The 20,561-nt window shown below is 36.5% G+C and overlaps 1 protein-coding gene across 6 annotated transcripts in view; it reads right to left on the bottom strand.

The window, feature by feature from the left end:
- Positions 1 to 20,561, bottom strand: part of Npas3 (neuronal PAS domain protein 3) — an 839,406-nt gene that overhangs the window by 576,325 nt on the left and 242,520 nt on the right. For 5 of the 6 annotated variants that reach the window (XM_048361746.1, XM_048361747.1, XM_048361748.1 and 2 more), the window contains one exon: positions 8,465 to 8,709. In XM_048361746.1, coding sequence (XP_048217703.1) covers positions 8,465 to 8,709 — 245 coding nt within the window. Of the gene's footprint in view, positions 1 to 8,302; positions 8,354 to 8,464; positions 8,710 to 20,561 lie in introns of all 6 variants that reach the window. The other variant, XM_048361745.1, reaches the window with a different exon arrangement.

Here is a 20,561-nt window from a genome sequence, read left to right as displayed (position 1 = left end):
CACTTTTATTTCTAGGAATTATAAAACCTTCCAAGACAGAGGATTTACTAGAGCAGATAATTAGATATTTGTTGAAAATCAAACTTGAATTTAGAAACTCAAGATAATCATGGGTTTCATGAGACTATTATATAGGCTTCCAACTTCTTCCACACCTCTGCTTCTACATCACAGAAGAAAAGCTACATGGTGGGGTCTGACAGCTCATCCCTGGGACCATCATTTCTCGTAACTCTTTATTCCTCCATTACTTACTTCTCTTTTGTTTTCACATTGTACCTACCATTCTCCTTTGTTTTTAATTCTCTTTTTATTGCTTGCTAGCTTTTGTCTTCTTCCCAGACCACCTATAGATATCTTTTATCAGCCCTATTTAACTCTGAAAATAGAAATCCTTGATACAATGCATTCCTACACAATTCAATTAAACTGCTTGGTTATAAACATACTCTCATAAGTTCTATAAAAATTTCTAGAGACGAGATCGGGCGCATTCAGGGTGGTATGGCCGTAGGAGGGGGCAATGGGGGAGGAGGTAACAAACAGTACAAGAAATGTATCCAATGCCTAATGTATGAAACTGTAACCTCTCTGTACATCACTTTGACAATAAATAAAAAAAATTTCTAGAGAAATGAAAATGAATAAGATGACCCAGACTGTCCCCTCAGTTAGCTCATACTGTAAAACACAGATAAGATGTAAAGAAGACTTTGTGTATATGTACCACATTTTCTTGATGCATTCATCTACTGGGGGCATCTGGGTTGGTTCCATATTTTAGCAATGAGAAATTATGCTGTGATGAACATAGTTGTGCTGGTGGCTTTAGTGCAGTCTTGCTTGTAGTCTTTTGGGTAGATGCCCAGAAGTAGGGCTGCTGGGTCATAGGGAATTTCTATGTTTAGCCTTCTTAGGAACCTCCATACCACTTTCCAGAGTGGTTGAACAAGTTTACATTCCCACCAATAATGTAGTAGGGTTCCCTTTTGGCCACATCTCCTCCAACATTTGTTCTTATTAGTTTTCCTGATAATGGACATTCTTACTGGGGTGAGGTGGAATCTCAGTGTAGTTTGGATTTACATTTCTTTTATGGCCAGTGATGTAGAGCACTTCTTCATATGTCTCTTGATCATTCTCATTTCCTCTTCAGAGAAGTCTCTTTTCAGGTCTTTGGCACACAATGGAATTCTATGCCTCTATCAGAAAGAATGATACTGCCCCATTCATAAGGAAATGGAAGGACTTGGAAAAAAATCATACTAAGTGAACTGAGCCAGATCCAAGGAAACATAGACTCTATGGTTTCCCTCACAGTGAATAATTAGTACACATCTAGGATAGTCCTAGAAGAAAATCACAATATTTCAACAGCTATGCCTGTATGAACACATACAGATGATGCTAAGTGAAAGGAACTTCAAGTTATGGAAATAAGTGGTATATCACTGTTGTAGTTATTTTCAACATGCCATGTGAAACTGTGCCATTTTCTTTCCATATTCCCTTTCCGTGGATTTACCCCTGATATCACTGTAACTGATTTTAGTACCCTGGATATTGTATATATGTGTATTGGAACTAGGGAAGGGAAAGAGAATACCAAAATCAAGAGACAAAGGATAAAAAGGCAAACCAATGCAACAACAATATTTACAAAACTATATGGTGTAAACCAACTGCACATGGGGGGGAGAGGGAAATGGGCAGAAGGGGAAATGATGGAGGAGGTAACAAGTTGGATAAGAAATGTACTCACACCCTTACATATGAAACTATAACTTCTTTGTACTTCACTATGACAATAAAAATAGATGTAAAGAAGAAAATTATAAGTTGACAATAACTTACAAAAAGAACTGATTAATGCTCTAGGAAGGAGAAAAAGTTTACATGACAAGAGCATGGCATCTGTGTAGGGATCAGAGTTGAATGGGAGTTCAATAAACTCAAAAGAAGAATCAGACCTCAGAACATGATATCCAAATGTATGCATAAGACAGGCTGAGTACTTTGAACTAAAGGAGACTAGAATAGCCTCAGAAGCAAGATACTTTGACTGATTTTCTTCAGCCCTTCTCTCTCTTTCCCAACATGATTATAGAAACTAGAACTCCTTTCCCCTAGAGCAAAGCCATAGAACCCAGTAATGCTATTCTCCAATTCCCTTCTCCTACCTGCTCCTAAAGACCCTATGTGATCGATGTCCTACCCTATAAATAAAACATGGAAAGCTGCACAGACAGGCTGAGAAGAATGTGAAAAGCCAGTTGGCAAGTCAACCCTCTTACTCTATCACCATTTGATAATTTCCATTGGTACAGTCATGCTTCTATGTGGCTGTCCATTCTTCATTGGACATCAGCATAAAAACACAGCTTTCCCTGTCTATGGGGCTTCATTTCTGAAGGTTTCCATGCTCCATAAAACTTTGATTAGATAAATTGGTTATACTTTTCTTTGTGGACATGTCTTTTGTTACAGGAATGTCAGCCTTGACACTTGCGAGAAATGGTGTTATCTTTTACCTTTTAGCAAAGGGCATTTCAGTAGGATGCTAGCACATGTATGGTTTACAACACTTAGTATTAATAAATAAAAGTGAGTTGATACTGGAGACAGGGTCAGAGTGATGAATCTTAATATAGGATGCAAAAATTGTATGTGTATGCTCTTGTGTCCATGTTCTTATTTCCACTTCTTTTTGGCAAAGAATAAAAAGGCTTACAGATGCAAAAAAAATTCAAATGGCTCCTCTGATGAGGTTCATAAAATACTAGTTCTTATTTTTTATTGTACACTCATGCTGTTCACCATGTGCCTTTATAGTTTCTTCCAACAGATATACAGTGTATGTTGCAGACCACAGATGTCAGTGGTGTTCCTACAACTTGCTCTGACTCAAGCAAGGTGGACAGAAATTGGACATTTTTCCAGTTCTGATGACCATCCTTAAAATGTTGTAACTGACTGTTGTCTGGCAATCGCTAACAAAAACATCTGAATATTTGTGTATTCTCAGTCACAGTACTTAAAAATATTCTTTCCTTATGTGTTTGGAGTTCAGGGTAATTCGGTATGGTCAGATATAACAGAGGCACTTGGAAATCATACTGGCCAATAGTTATGATAGTGGCATGTAGGAAACTGGTAATGCTAACTGTATTTTTCAAGTGGAATTGGATTATCATTCAGTGGCTATAACTACCTTCACAGGTAACAAAGGTTTTCATGGATAAAGTATGAAACTGCATAGAATTAAGAGTGTCAGAGATAAACTCTACCATCTTGAAGCTTCCAACATAATGTCACAGAAAATGATGTTGAAGAAGTGTGGGGATATAAACGTTGCTTGTTCTATCATGATATAAAACAAAGTAAAAGATTACTCCTTACATGAACCCTCCTCAAAAGCAATAGCCTCACTGGAAATACATAAATGGATAATACCATGTAACTTAAAACACATCCTAAAAGCATGCCTAAGAAAAGACAATTACGGCCATATTTTCAGATGTTTGTTAAGAGTTGGAACTCACTACCAAGACAAACAGCAATAAAAACTGGTAACCTGGCTTTTCAAGGTTCATTTTCTACTTGGTGCCACCCCTAGCTCTGGACTGAGTCAAAGGGCAGTAAAGAGGCTCTCAGGTATCTGAGGACGATGCAAGCATGGAGAAGAGTCAAACGAGAACCAAGTCTCCATGTTAGGCTATTCTACAGGCTAGCCCTACAGGAAGCTGAGGATTTAGTTAGAACCAGGGGGTTCAGTCTGTCTCTACTCTTAGGTTATCTAAAAATAAAAATAAAAAAAGGAGTGCCAGGAGCTGAGTGAACTCAGCCATGTGTTAAACCTAAGAACTTTTATCTCTCAGATTGTTTAGTAAGGAGGAATATGACACTTGCCCCAAGCATAAATGTCACTTGGTAGAAATGTATTTGAGCACACAGTAAAATGCCAGAACAGGAAGTAGGAGACCTTGGAACTATTTAGACCAAGAAATCCTATCACTAAAGCAATGTCAGAATCTCTATCTTTCCAATGAAATGAAGTCCAGTTTATAAAACACTATCTACATTTTGGGGACCACCATTACGGTAGTAATTCTGTGTTACTCTGAAGGATAAGCTATGCTGTGTTACCCTACATGTCTGCTTTAGATACAACTATGGAGCATCATTGCTTAAACATGAAGCTAGTCTCTGGTTAAACGATAGACAACAAGTTGCTCAAACAAAGACTTGTAAGTCTTTCCTCTCAGAAATACTACAATTTAATTAACAAAAGAGACCTGAAAGAGTGAATGGAAATTCTGTTTAAATAGTCAACTTCTTCCATAATACAGGTAGCTTTTAATTACCAGTTGTCTTGCATATTTTTCTATTATTCTTTCCCAAGATCAAGGAGTATATTATGTTTTATCCATTTTAGCCTCATTGGCTGTCACATGCATAAAATTGTTGTTTAAACACTGCAATGTAAGTTGAAATAAAACTTAAGACTCACAATGGTAAATATTCCTGGATTAATAGAGTTGCAGCAGACATACTTCAAAAATTGACTGAAGTCTGTGATATTAGAAAGACAGAAAATTTATCTAGTTTTAGTAAATGTCAAATCAGCAGCTATTGCTTTTAAGATTAATAAAAGATGTAATGGTTTCTAGATAGACGCTAAATAGAGATTACTATGAATGGAGAAGTGATTTACCAACAGTCACCACAATAAGATTTCTTTAAAGGTTACAATCATCAGTTATTTAGCTGAAACACTGCTGAGAATGCCTGGTCATTTCTTGAATAATGCATAATGTTCACTGTAGATTTGATCTGTATTATAACAATACAGATATTTTTTTAAATAATAGAAAAAAACCTGCTACCTTCCAATTGCTTAACATATCATTTCCATGAAGTAATTGACTCAGGACATATTACACACTGTCACCTGAGCATTCTCCCGGCAAGCATAACTTGTAATAATCTGTATTTTACAACGGGCATCACAAAACAAACTCATCAACCTTTATAGACTGTTAAGAAAAGATGCGATGAATGCAGGGCAGAAAGAAAGACCTTTCTGAGGCAGTAAATTTAAATGATTAAACTTCTATAGAGTTGTGTGGGACAAATTTGAATTTGAGCTTTGAAATTTAATTATTAACATGATCGACTCATCACATTAAAAATGTTGCCTACATGGTGTAAATACTTTTCATATGAATTTCCAAATGCCTGTAGGTTTATTCAAGACACTGTTCCGAGAGGTACTGAGTATAATGTCTCTCGCTTTTATTGTTGGATTATGAACTGCACTTCACAGGATGCCGCAGGCTATTTATATAAGCTTGTTTATCCATATGAACTTCTTCAAGGGCACAACACAGAAGACCTTAATAAATTAAAATGAATTTCTTTTGATGTTGTTGTTTCATGAATGTTTGATCAGAATGAGTAGCAGTTTTGCATTAAAGAATTCAAGTACAGCAATAAATTGTACATAGATTCTTGTAGCAAAGGCAGCTTACAGCAAGTGCCCAGTGCTTGCCTCTGAGATTTAGGAAAACAGGATGGACGCAGTGAGCTTGCAGTTCGTGCTAGCTTATACTCTATTTGCTGACTAAAAAGTGGTATACCGGTACCAGCTTAGATGCTCTGCTATTATCTGGAGGGAATTTTCTTTTCGACTATAAGAGCACTATGTCACGTCAGCCTCCTAAACACATATCATAACTTCCCTATTTTCCCTAGGGCCATCTGCATGCCTTCCATAGACTGTAACACCCATGAGATAAAGACCACATTTTAACCCTATGATATTAAGTAATTATACAGTTAACTGGGAGCCACAAAATAAAAATGAACTAGTCATAGTCAAAAGCTGAGAAAATTCTCACTTGCAGTGTTTGACGGTGACAACACAAAACAAATATCACTTATAGAAATGGTATGTGAGAGGGAGAACATTAGAAAAACAACAAAACCAGATTCTTGTCTTATATCTGTTAAGAATTGTAAGGTCGCATCTAGTATATGCGAAATGAGGCATCTATAAAAGACTACAATTCTAAACATAAGCTGGACTATCACACTATGCAGAATGGAAGACAAGAACTATCACCTTATTTTTTACTTTGGTCTGCATATGAGAAAGACTATTCATCCCAAACTCCTTTAAAAATGGATGTAAGAGATAATTGAGCTAAACAAACAAGTGCAAATCTGATCTACCAACTTATTTCCAATGTAATAATAGTAGCATATTTCACCTGAACTCTTAACCTGTTGTATTTATCACTTCAGCTTGAATGATTTAGAATAATTTGGAATAAGCATAAAGAAACCCTGTGCATTGAACCAAAGTAAAAAAAACAACAACTGTATCTAACACATATTTATTGCAATTTCATTCATATCTTTAGCTTGGTAGCTAGTACTTTAGTATCTAGAATATGCATTAATGCATTCTCGGTACTACATTGCCAAGTTGATACCCATATTCTCAAGGGGAGAAAGGATGTTCAATGACATCAGAAATGGACTTGCATTTATTGGTCATGAACTACCTTATATGACATCCTACCCATGAGGAGGACCCCAACTGTATATTCTCCTCAACCTTTCAATAGCATAGGTTTCAGAGAAATGGACTTTAAACTATGGCCTATGGGCCACTTGGAAGCTGCCTTTTCAGAAATACAATTTTATTGGAACCTGGGACATGCATTCATTAACATATTGTCTATGTCTGATTTCACGCTACAGTAGCAGAGTAGATACCAAAGACTACAACAGTAACTACTTGGTATTTCAGCAAAAATATATATTAACTACTACTCTAGAGAACATGACTTGTTACAAGTTAAATTTTAAATTTCCCCATGTCACAGCATAACACAATCCATAAATAATTATAGATTGAGTACCCCTTATTTGTTTGATCAAAAGTGTTTCAGATTTCAAAAAAAATTTTCAGATTTTGGAATATGTGGTATCTTAGAAATGGGACCCAAGCCTAAACATGAAATCCACTCATGTTTCATATATACCATACATATGTGCACATACATATATTTGTGTGTAGCTTGGAGGGAATTTTACATGAGATTTTTAATAATCCTATATGTTCATGAAACACAGCTTCAAGCTGTGGCCTTATGTTAGTACTCAAAAGGTCCTGAAACATTTCATATTCAGGATTTTTGGATTAGGGATGCTCAATCTATACACACACACACAGATACTGAGATATACATGTGATCATAGCTTATAGCATGCAGTTGTAAATAATCACTACTTTTGATCCCTTTAACTCACAGAATATCCTATAAAATTTTATAGCTCACTTCAAGAACCCTTTCCTACAACAACCAAAGCTTCATGGGCTCTTCAGAGGAAATTGTAAGGTGTAATCATATGACTAAAGAATCTAATCCCTCAAAGAGATTGCTTGCATCTCCCCCAAATGTCCAATTTTATTCCATGTTCATCAAGAGTTTAAATATGAGGTTGGGACAAAAGACATCGTATGCCTTGATGTCTTAAAGATAGAACTTATAGGCCAGCACCACAAATGCATCCATAAATATATACATGCATAATGCTAAAAATGCTATAATTTACCAGGAGTTTCAGAAATGCACAAGAAAATGCCAACTATGGGAGCAGAAATAGATCTCTCATCTAAATGCAGTAAATGCATTAGCAATTTAAAGAACAAATATATGTTTATATTCATAACTTTTAAGCAATATTTCTATAGATGAACACAAGACATTAATACGCTAACTTTGTGGTCAATAAAATCAAATGCTTGCTCCTATTAGACTCTGCTCGCTTCCTCTCTTTGGTTACTTTTTTTTTTTGGCCAGTCCTGGGCCTTGAACTCAGGGCCTGAGCACTGTCCCTGGCTTCTTTTTGCTCAAGGCTAGCACTCTGCCACTTGAGCCACAGAGCCACTTCTGGCCGTTTTTCTGTATATGTGGTGCTGGGGAATCGAACCCAGGGCCTCATGTATACAAGACAAGCACTCTTGCCACTAGGCCATATCCCCAGCCCCTCTCTTTGGTTACTTAAAACATAACTTATCAGCTCCACTTCTTAGCCAACATTTCCCAACTCCACCCACCAGGAAGAATTTGATGAACTAATACTATCACATAAGTGAAGCCCCAAAGCCCTTAGCTAAGCAAATCACTTAATTCCCCTTTCTCTGAAAATTTTACTTTAAAAAGTAATAGAATACTTAGGCTGATAGACTATTTGACAATAAAAGAAAAATAGAAGAGGTTTCTTTCACCTTCACATGGTGTCTTTCTCATGCAGAGTTCAGATTTCCACATTTGTATCCCTTTAAAGGATTTGATATGCAGGAAAAGAAGAAAGGATGTCGGTAAACATTTTGTCATAGAGACATCTACAGACCACCATATTTTATATCTAACAGTGGCCTAAGACTTACCTTTCACTGATGTGTTAGGTGGAGGGCCTTCCATGCGTAAGTTCCACGGAGGGTCCCCCTGGTTGGCAAAGTCCCTCATTTTCAGATAGCTGATTGTGAGTCGGATGATGGACGCCTTGTCCAGCTGGCTGGTGATGGCAGCAGGAAGCGGCAACAACTTGGCCAATTCGTAGAACTCAAAATTTTCTTTTCCCCGGCGGGAGCGAGCAGCATCTCGAGATTTCTCCTTTCTCAACGCTTGTAAACTGAAATCAAAGGATAGGGAAATTGTTTAGAATGTGGGGTTCTGTCATTGGACCGAAAGGGGTATAGGTTTTGGTTTTTCATTTCCCCACCTCACCCCAGCAAAAGTCTACCAAAACCGATTCCAAAATTGGAGGGCCAGGTAAAGGCATTAAAACTATCCATTCTACTCCTGGCTTCTTATTGGAAATTCAAGTCCAAGGAGTGAAAATTGTTTTTTGTTAACTCTTGTTTTATAGCAAACCTAAACACACATATGGAGTTATGGTCATTGTTTCTGAGACATGAGAGGCAAAGGTGAGGCTCTATGTGAATAGCTGTAAGCAACTGAGAAGACTGAATGTGTGTTCATCTAACTATTCTCTAGTTAATGACTTGCTTCATTCAACTCTCAGCACCAGGGGATCTTAAGCCATCAGAAGGAAACATTTTGAATTTTTTATTTTAATTATCATCTCTGGGAACAAAGGTAAACACAAACACAATTCACTCTGACAGAGTCAACAAATATCATGCTGATGTGTTTCCATCTTTCTGTTAGGATCATGACACCTTCAGTCAGGTGGAGAAAACAAAACATCTTGATTTAAATGCAACTTTGAAATGGTGCTGATGTCTAGTTGATAATTCTGTAAGTCCTGGTTAGTAGACATGTACTAGTAGAAGGATAGATTCTTTATAACACTAAAGAATACATTGCCCCCCAAAAAGTCAAATTTTGGGATAACTTAAAATTTGTCTTGAAAGGTAAAAATTCTTGTCTAGGTTATTAAAATTTATAAGCATTATAGACATATTACTTCACAGAAGAGGCATCAAGTGGAACTCAGCATTTTCCTTTAACTACTCATGTGCATTTCTGTTTGAAGTGAGCTCACATTGCTGAGGGCAGAATCAGGCACAACTGAGGTTGTGTGGGAGCATCTGACGAGACAATTCCACCTCCTCTGAATCACTCTGTCTGCTTTGTGTCTGATGAGAATTGCATTCAGATTCACACCTCAATGGTAAGTAACTGGGTAATATTGACAGTACTGAGCTATCAGTAAAACAATCATTAACACTTCACACTATTGAACTCTCAAGACATTTTAAATCTATATATTTTCCCATTATGAAATGAAAGGTGCCAGGTGCTGGAGGCTTGTGTCTGTAATCCTAGCTACTCAGGAGACTGAGCCCATGACATGCTCATCTCCAATTAACTACCAAAAAGTTGGAAGTGGAGCTATGGCTCAAGTGGTAGAGAACCAGCCTTGAAGAAAAGCTATAGGACAGTGCCCAGGCCAGGCCGCCAGTTTAAACACCAGCATAAGCACAAAAACAAACAAATGGATGAATGAATGAATGAATGACAGGAGAGAGAAACACAGAAGTCTGGAGGAATAGATCAGAATAAGGTAGCGTGTACCTCTGTTCTCCATAAATACACTATGGAGAACAATATACCCTGCCCCATCCTAATCCCTGAGATTGTTCACTATGAAAGCTGTATACTACACATACAAAAATATTTGCCTGTGTATCTGTGTTATTTGAGAAGTGTCAAGATGTCCCAATCAGATGCTTCCCAGGTTAACATCCCAGTCAGGATATCATGTGCATTCTAGTAATAATACATGCTATGTTAGCTAACCACATTAATCTCAAACCTAGACAAGGAAATGCTATCATTTTCAGAATCAGTCTCAAGTGATATCCTAAGGCAGAAACATCACTAATTTACATTGAAAGGATATATTATGTCACTTACTTCCCAATATCTTAGCTAGTCTTCATCTGATTCTACAAATGCTACATTTTGACTTAAAAACCATGTAAACAAAGTGAGAGACATCTTAAAATCTAAGTGAGTACACATTACGAGGGTCCAGTTAATATCTATGATTAACAAAACCTTAGGTCTTCTTTTAGACAATAAACACAATTTATCTAGCCACAGTTAGGTTGGCTGTGTCAATGAAATCCTGTGTTTTGACATGTTTTCTCCATCACTTTTATACAGAAGAAGGTACATTTAAGTTTAGTGCTCTGCTGTGTGTGTGTGTGTGTGTGTGTGTGTGTGTGTGTGTGTACCTACCATCAAATGCTATTCCAGAAGGTAAGCTAAACTTACTTAGCTTTTAGTTCAGTAAGTGACTATGATGGAGCTCTAGAGCAGAGGTTGCAAACTCAGGGGCCTTGAAGGTTACTGTGGGGAATGGCAGAGTACAGAAGGGTCCATGGGGACCAATAGATCAATAACCCAGCAAAGGCAGGGGAAACACAGTTCTAGCTGACCACTGCCCTAGGAAGGCTTGCTGGCTATGCCAGATATCCGTAGTTTCAATGTCTAGGGAAAAAATGTGATTTTTCGTATGACATTTTCTCATTTTAGTATGTCAGCTGAAAGTTTTTACTGAAAATAAAATAATCATGTTCCAACATGGACCACTTTATGACTGGGATTGTGGATTAATTATATAACTGGTAATAATTGGGAAGGCCAATTTTCAAGGTAGTTTTACATGGATGTTATGTATAATTTTTCCTTTTCACCTATCACCCAAATGATCACAAATGAATTCATTATCTAATTAATATTCCTAATACTTACTCTAGAAATTTCTCTATGCAACTCAAGCAAAGCAGATGATTAAGCTATCATTCTGAAATTGATATTAATGCATGAGCTTGTCAATAAACCAAGGGGAAAAAATTAATCCTCCTGGGGGCCAGACACAGTAGGGAAGGGGGAGAGGAAGAAGAAAGTTGATCAATGGCTACCAACTTATGGTTAGAATTAAGAGGCTCTGAGGTAGTATTTCACTGCATGTTCTACTATACCATCAATGAATATACATTTTAAGAAACTCAGAAGAAATGATTTGGAAAGTATTCATCAAAAAATTATAAATGTTTAAAGAAATACATGTATATGTTTATCCTCACATAAACCATTATGCAACAAATATGTGTATAGAACATGATTATGCAATTTCCTAGTGATACTTATAACCTGTATGTTTTTGTGCATTAGTTAAAAACAACAATAAAGTTTCAACACACATAGCCTAATTTTAGCAAGAAAAAAAAAACACATTCTGCTTCTGGAGTGACTATGGAAATCAACTGAACAGTCTCCAAAGGACTGAGAGTTGGAATCTACTCCAGGAAGAGCAGTACGCAGACATGAATATCTTTGGGTGTGCTGTCTAACCATCATGCTTCTCTAAAAGAGTGATTGGCAGGACTCATTTCATGTGTGCTACCTTGTGTCCTTGTTTTCTTCTCCACCTCCTCCCTTTCCCCATATCTAACTCCCACTACATACCCTTACTAGTAATAAAAGGTTTCCACGACTCCTAAATCTCATCATCATGCAGATGCCATAGTTCAGAAGACTTTTAGAATAACAGCACTGTGTCTGTAATAAGTAATATTAGTATTGAGAGTAACATATAAAATACAAAGGATTATAAAGGCAGTAGAGATGCTGGTATAATGGATGAAGCTAAAGCCCTTAAGACAATAACAACATTTGCAGATTCATCTTTTGCTTGCTTTTGTGAAGTACGGGCTAGTTATGCACAATTTTCAAATTGAATTAAGGACTACCGAAAACCTAAGGTAAACTTTGTATTTGTATATTTTGTTCTAAACAACAACAGAAAAACCTGGCTACATACGTGGAATACTAAAGTAATGGACATTTTGTACATTAATAAAAGATTACAGTGCCAGTCCCTACAATCTAAAATATTACTAAATTTCAGATCCATTCATACATAATTAGTTCCTTCTCAGATCTGCACTTCCCAGTGCTTCATGTTTTTCCATTTAAACTCTGGTTAGCAGAAGAAAAAAGTTCTTCCATCTCTAGCAGAGACTGAAAAACCATCAACTCCTTTTGCTGACTACGTTATCATCTTCAACAACAACAATAATATCATACACACAAGAGAATCAACAAAAAGTCAGTATGCACATTTATTTTCCCTTTGGGTAGCACATACAGAATATTGTGTGTGTGTGTGTGTGTGTGTGCACACATACACATTTTAAAGGGAGATAGTAAATGATTTGCAGACTCTCATAAGAGGTCCAAGCGAACAGAGTAATTATCTTTTACCTAGAATTCTATCTTTATAAGGACATGAAATGTAGAGCCAGACTGCCTCATATAAACCCTGGCTCTACTGCTTCTTAATTGTGTAAAGCTGAGTAAGTTGTTAGCTTCTATTGCCTCGGTTTTTCTTGTCTATGAAATATGCTAACACTGTTCCATTCATAAAGATTTTTTTAGAAGTAAAATAGTGACGTTTTGTTGAAATGCTTACAGTTGAGCCTAATGTATACATGACATGGTTAATGAATGCCTAAGCGCCCTTCATAGTGCTAATTCTGGTCTTAATCCACGATTCTCATTTGTAACATACTCTCTTTCACTAACACAACCCTGATTCTTTGATTCTGACTTAGTACATTGTATACTTTACTGAAACAAAATTCCCTTATGGCTGGGATGCTAAGTACTTTTCCTAATATAATCATTATTCATATGGTTTGTTCACTGTATATCACATGTTTGCTCAAGTAATTGTCCAAATATCTGTGTGTTTAATAAATAGACTCTTAAAGTTTTACTAAGAAATTATCTTTTTACAGGACAATACAGAAGCAGGGTTAGAATATTAACCCAGAAAGCCATGGCAAAGAATATTTTATTTATATATAAAAATAAACATGAAAATAGATGTTAAGAGAAAGAATTACTCAAAGTGACTGTGAAAACATCCATAAGAGAGTTTTAAATGGCAATGATATTTATTAGTCCTAAAGAGCATGTGTACTCTTAGGAGGAAGTTGATTTTTCAAAACACCTTCCAAAGACCACAGATCTCAAAGTGAGGCAAACCCCAAATCCAGGACCATGGATAGCTCATCAGGAGCCGTGGTACCCAGAAAGTGTAAAACGTTTGATGGTGTCTGGGCCCTCCTTGAGGACAAGGCCAAATTGTGAAGTCCTGCTTAAGCCAGAACCAGAAAAACATAATGAGCAAAGAAAAATACTAATAAAAGAGAACTGCCAGTATCGTGAGACTTGCCCAGGGTGTGCAACCCCTGTGATTTCCCCTGTGGAACCAGAAGGTGTTGATAGTTTATTGGGCCACTTGCCCATAGTGGAGAAAATGTGACTTCAGATTTGAATACTCATTAAATTTAAAAGAAATAAACTGGTCCTTTGAGGTTGATGAAATTTAGCTTGGCAAAATTGATTACTTTGTTTTCAACTTCATAGAAATGCCTATAATTACAGAAATGATATGGTTGAGACATCTACAGAGGATAGTAGAATAAAGATAGCAAATGCTTCTTCTCCAATGATTTCTTCACAGCTATGTTTTTAATCAATTTAAAAATAATTATATTTGTAGAACAGCTTTCACTATGATATAACCAATAAAAACACAACATAGATAAGTAAAAATTCTTCCTCAGCATGATACCTTTGTATAAACTTTGTATATGGTCTTTATCAAAGAAGATGGTAGATTTTGGTTATCTATCTATAGGTAAAAATAAGAGATAGGCTTAAAATGGTTTTAAAATTTACTTTTCTAAAGTGCTTCTAAGGAACCAGGCAGGCAGGCTTTTATGGATTTTCCTACTTGTTTTGCTTAGGAGAACCCAGCACTACAGACTTCTACTATTTATCAATTAATCTGGCATGCAGCCTCAAAGGAAGAAGGTCGACCTGTATTAAAAATGCAGCCATCAAAAATTCATCAAAGGCTTCAGCATTTTAACTCATGAACCTTTGAACACCTGCATACTTGTCAGATCTCTGGTCAGAGTTAACAGTGAAATCTATAGTTACGCTGGTACCTACACTCGCTCTGACACAGCTGAAGGAGGAGGCTTCCCAGAGAAAAGTCACAATAACAATTCTATAAACAATAACTGCTCTTCCATCATTACTTTTAATAAAACATTCCACCCCAAACTGATAGCACATGAAGTTCAAACTCAATCAAATCAGTCTGCTTCAAAGACAAAAAATAAACAAACACTTTATCAGTAGTATTATTTTGACATGATTGTAAATATCATCTTCCTTTCAAAGTAATATCATTGAGGGATCCATAAATAACTATTTTCTGGTAGTATTGGGAAGAGCAAAAGCTCACGAGTTGAAGTTTTGTTTTTTTTTTGTTGTTGTTGTTGTTGTTTTGCCAGTCCTGGGCCTTGGACTCAGGGCCTGAGCACTGTCCCTGGCTTCTTCCCGCTCAAGGCTAGCACTCTGCCACTTGAGCCACAGCGCCGCTTCTGGCCGTTTTCTGTATATGTGGTGCTGGGGAATCGAACCTAGGGCCTCGTGTATCCGAGGCAGGCACTCTTGCCACTAGGCTATATCCCCAGCCCCGAGTTGAAGTTTTTTAATGCTTAACAACAAGAGGTAATAATTTCAGAAATCTTTGTGTAACACGTGAAGAAAGCTGGGTAGTGAATGCTGGAAGTTAAAACTGGAACCTTCAAGTTCAAGGTAAGAACTCTGCTGCTTAACTAATGCACTGCTCATAGCTGTCATCATTAATTTATGTTAGCCTCTGTAAACATCAAGAGTATAATAGGCCAATTTCACAACTAAATATAGATGCACATTTTGCCCTTATATAAATGGCAGATTGCTGCTGTAGATCATCACTGCAGCAACACGTCAGTAAAGATGCACTGTTTGATGGTCTGATGCGCACACAATATATAAAACCAGTTGTAATGGTTGTTTGGAAGCAAAGTGTAACACAGCAGCAAAATTTCATTTGTTCCACAAACTCAGGATGTATTAAGCTTGGCTGACAAAGACTGCTTGATGTGCTAAATCAGTTTGACCTTCATTCTTGCTTTATTTTTCTCATTTCACATGTGAAATGACCATTATTTTTCCACATGTAAGAAAATGCCAAATTGCTCTTATAACATGTCCAAAAATAAAACCTGCAACTGCTAACATAGGAGAAATCATCAAATATTAAGATGCATATTTACAAGTTTTAAGATAAGATGTATTCCAATTGAATGATCATGACCCATTTAATTTGTGATAATATAGATCAAAAAAGTAATTAAAACCATTCAGCCAAATGCCTCCCCTCATCTTCAGAAAATGTCTTGTGTATGTTTGAATGTAATAATTAAATTAATTGGTTTTAGCCAATGAGCATTTTTTGTTCTTAGCACTTTAAGAGTATTTTGTTCCAAAAGGAGCCACTGGAATGGTAGAAAAGAAAGCTGAGAGGTCTGCATAGTTCTATTCAACTAGTGTTCACCTTGATTCAAACAACCTGTGAATGAACCACAGCAAGACCAAACTATTCATTGTGTGCTGTGGTGTCTGCCCCAAACCCCTCATGAATCAGAGTGTTTTGTTCTTCATTTCCCCCCTCCCAAGAACTTTAAGCTATACAAGTGGCAGTTCCATAATAATGAAAAAATGGTAGCTTTATCAAGTAATTTCTCTCCGCCCAACAAATAACACTTTACCTTGGAGCAACTTGTATATTTCACACCTTAAATTTCTATTTACCAAATCAGCTAATCACTTCACAATTGAACTCAGAACAAAAAAAAATTATCAATTAAAGTGGTTGAAACTCCTGCAAATTATCATTTAGGAATGAAGTAATTGCTTTCATCAGGGCAGAAAAGCCCGCCAGAACAGAAATGTCACTTTAGATTAGTGTTCTCACTCCTGAAGCTATGGATGACACAGCTGATATAAGACTAAATGCCAAGACCAATCAATTGCTTTTGTGGCTCTGCTCTGAGCTGCTGTAAAAGGGGCCATTTTCTAGGATCTACTCTTCATTATAGTAAATGCTATCTCCTTGGTAACATAATTCCATTTCTCATAAATTCTGTCTGAGAGCATTGTCCTAACAATGGATGTTTGTGGAAAAGAATGCTGTTGGTTTAATGCGCAGAATTAAGTATGAATGGCTGTCAAACTGCTAGAGTTTACTAGTTTTTAAGCATAAATTGAAGTCTTATACATTAAAAAAATTCTTGGGAGAAATTAAATGTCTTGAACACAGAAGATACTGTCTTTGAAGGTTTTGTGCCACTGGTATAGGATTTTGAGTGTTCTAGTATTTATCTGTCCTGTACATTAAATCTGTGAGCTTACACCCAAGGTGGGAGAACACTTCATTTCCCTTCTCAGCAGTGTAGGTTGCAACTGTGGAAGCTCAGAAGTAAGTATAGACTCATTAGGTAACTGTATGTGATTTCTCAATAGCCATAACTATGGTGTTTTTTCCTTCCTTTTTTAAAAACATGTTCTTTATACTGGCCACATCCTGGAAGGCATCCAGATCTTAATTTATAGTGTTCATCTGCCTCCTGCTCCCCACTAAAGTTACAGGACTCTGGTTGCTCCAATTAAAAGGCAATTGAAGAAGCTAATACAGTGAGGAGGTGGAAAGCCTGTGCACTCTCTCCTCAGGTCTAAAGTTCAGAAAGAGATTCAGGATCACGGACCTTTGCCCGACATAGGATCAAGTCTTTCTCATCCTGGTGAGCACACATGTGTAACTTCTATTAACAGTAACAGGAGGCGTGAGCACACATTGAGAGGAAGTCTGTGGCTAAATATTTGAAAGGAGCAGAGCATCTCCTCTGAAAGACAAAATGAGAGGGAAGGAAGGGCACTTTGCACTGTAGGATATTTTATCACCCACAGAGAGGGCAACTGCTGGAATGTCTAACGAACCATACCATATATTTCATATCAATAGCAGGAACATATGTATGAGTGTGTATGTGTGCACATACGCTTGAACTCGGGTTCTAAGCACTGTCCCTTAGCTTCTTTGCTGGCATTCTACCACTTGAGCCACAGCTCCACTTCCAGCTGGGCTGTTTAGTTGAAGGTAAGAGCCTTACAGTTTCCTGCTTAGGCTGGCTCCAAACAGCTTTCTTGTCAGAGCTCTTTTCAAAGCGTAATCCTCAGATCTCAGCCTCTTGAGTAGCTAGGATCACAGGCCTGAGCCATCAGCACTTGATTTATTTGGGGGTTTGAGAGTACTTAGGACTATCAAAAAACAGCATAGAACCTAATAACCCCTAACATGCTTAAATGCCTTTTTTTAATGCTTTCTATTTTTCAACTGAATTCTAATTGTCCTACATGTATGTTATTTGATTTTCACACAGATATTAGAACAGGGGTGACCCCTGAGGCACTGAATCCTTCACCTCCCAGGAGATCAGGCACAGAGAAGGTGAGTAATTTAACTAGGTTGTTCCTTGCATGGTAACCAAGTAACTCCTTATCACCAGTGAGTGTACTTTTTGGCCTCTAACTTTTCACCCATTAAGTTTATATGAGAATCAAGTCACTAAAAATGTTGTATTCAACATACAGTCATTCATATACTTTTTACAATAATAAGATCTAAATTTTTAGGCTTAAAAAAATCTTCTGAATTAGAGCAGACAGATCTGCTGTTAGTTGCAGGAAATCCTAAGCTCAATTGCTTTGGAATTCAAATTCCAATGACCTTCACCAGAAAAAAAAAAAAGTTTTTCTTTTAGTTTTCTCTAAATGTGATTTCAAGCACTTGTGGGAAGCACATTAGGGGAGGAAAGCTTTTGAAAACTTTAAAGCTTGATATGTCACCCTCAGAAAGGAGAACGCATGCTTTGACAAATCTGAATATCTTCAAGTAGGCATAAATGAGTTATGGTCACATGACTACTGAAAACACAGCCCATGCTTTTACTTAATATCAATGAACACATCATTACGATTTAACTACCAGATTTCCTTTGTGAAATAAAGACAACAGAGTAAAATGGCAACCTTTTTAAATTGAGAAGTCCACCAGCCTTGAGAAGCTATATATATATATATCCCATGTTTACCTGGATTGTTGTAAATCAGAACTTTCATTCAGATTCCCAAACTGCAGTGTAAGGTTTCCAAGACTGTAAATTGTTTTCAGTTCCAGGAGAACCTATTGTAAATACATATCCAAACATTTGGAAATTTGTCTCTTTCTAAATATGACTCCTTGAAATGTGTTAGGGGAAAATAACCAGAAATACTATTTTCTTATAAATACATTCCCAAAATGGATTCACTGTAACTTTGATGAAGAAAATTTAGAAATAAAAACTAAAATTTAATTATTTAAACATACAATTACAATAACTAAGAGTAGTATTTATCTAGACTATAGACAGTTCTCAGACATAGGGTCATCCATGTTTTTTAAGGAACTGAAATGGACCAATAGTAGACAGTAATTTCTCAATGAGTCTTGATCACAAATCTGTCATTTAAAAAAAAGTGAACTGAGGCTATAGTTTAGTAGAAGAATGCTTGCCTAGCATGTACAAGGTGATCTCTAGCAAAGGAGAACTATAAGTAATAAGTACCTTTAATAACTGAATGGCTAGGGCAGCAAATGATTAATTGAAATAGTATATAACATGATTATTTACCTCCTGACCTGACAAAACAACATCCTTGATAACAATTAATACTCATTTGCTCTTTATAGACACTTTACATGAGTCCTGTCTATTTTCTATCTACATTTTACTTGGATTTAGACTGACATCTATAGCTAAAAAAGCTTTCTCAAGTCTCCTTTTGTGTCACCAGCTAATGAAAGATCGTTTAGTCCTTATTTATTCATTTCAAAGCAGCAGTGTTTCTTAAAAGCCTAGTTATAAAGACAGTATGAAGATCAACAAGCCATCAAGAGCACTGGACAACTTTATCATATTCCCATGCTTGTGATATGAGTCACTTTTTAAATATACCCATGTACTCATACATACATACACACACACAAATCATGTGAGAAATGTATTCAGGGTTTGGGGATTTAGCTCAGAGGAAGAACATTTGCCTGTAAAGTGCAAGACGCTGAGTTCCATCCTCAGCTCTGGTGGAAAAAAGCTATAAGAGAAATCAATAGATGATTGCTCCTTGCTACACTATCCAATAACTCAACACTTCCAAAAATGTTCAGGTGACAGTTGAGCTGTGCAGGTATCAGATAAAATTGGTATTTTTCTGAGTGCAAGGATAGCCCTACAAATGCTTTCTTTCCTTCTCTATCATTTTCTTCTATTCAGTTTTACTTTCAGAAAATTTATAGATTCAAATTCATCTGGATTAGACAGATAACTAATAGTAGGTTTAATTCATTTTTGTGTTTTAGATTTGTGACTTATTGTTTGATCTAGTATAAATGAGTTCAAGGTAAGGCTTAGAAACTTAAACACCCAAAAGATAGAAGGAAATTATTTAAATGAGACAAGAGAACTAGGAGAAAGAATGTAGTATGAGTTTGATAATAAAGTGATAGGGACTAAAGAATATTAGGAAATACTTGCCCAGTGACATTTGTTCCTAGATGAGAGTATGGATCCAAATTATCAGTCTTCCTTTTAAAGAGAAGCCCAAATCTAAGTATTTATAATGGTTTATTTTCCAGTTATAAATATTAGCATGTTACTTTAAAAAGAAAATACTTTGCACACCACTGTGAGCTTCATTTTGCCTGATAGCAGTTAGAAGCATGTGGATAGATGCCATCAATAATCTTCCCTGAAAATAGGTTTTAAGTATTGGCACATTGAAATATGGATTATGAAGATTTATAGCAAAACCAGGTTATAATGACAAAATGGAGAAAGGCATGTAATGAAGGCAAAGAAAAAGAGCTGGAGTTAAATTTAACAAGAGAGACAGAGAAGAAAAGAAGCCAGGGTTCCAAACAGTGCTCTTCTCTGAGTGATGTTTCTGCTTATAGCTTCTGAGATTAATGGTTTGAATGTGAAACGTTCTCCAAAGGCT

This window comes from Perognathus longimembris, chromosome 14, assembly GCF_023159225.1.
Source record: "Perognathus longimembris pacificus isolate PPM17 chromosome 14, ASM2315922v1, whole genome shotgun sequence".
NCBI classification, from domain to species: Eukaryota; Metazoa; Chordata; class Mammalia; order Rodentia; family Heteromyidae; genus Perognathus; species Perognathus longimembris.
The sequence above is the reverse complement of the archived record's forward strand: the minus strand, read 5'-3'. Positions and strand labels throughout refer to the sequence as shown.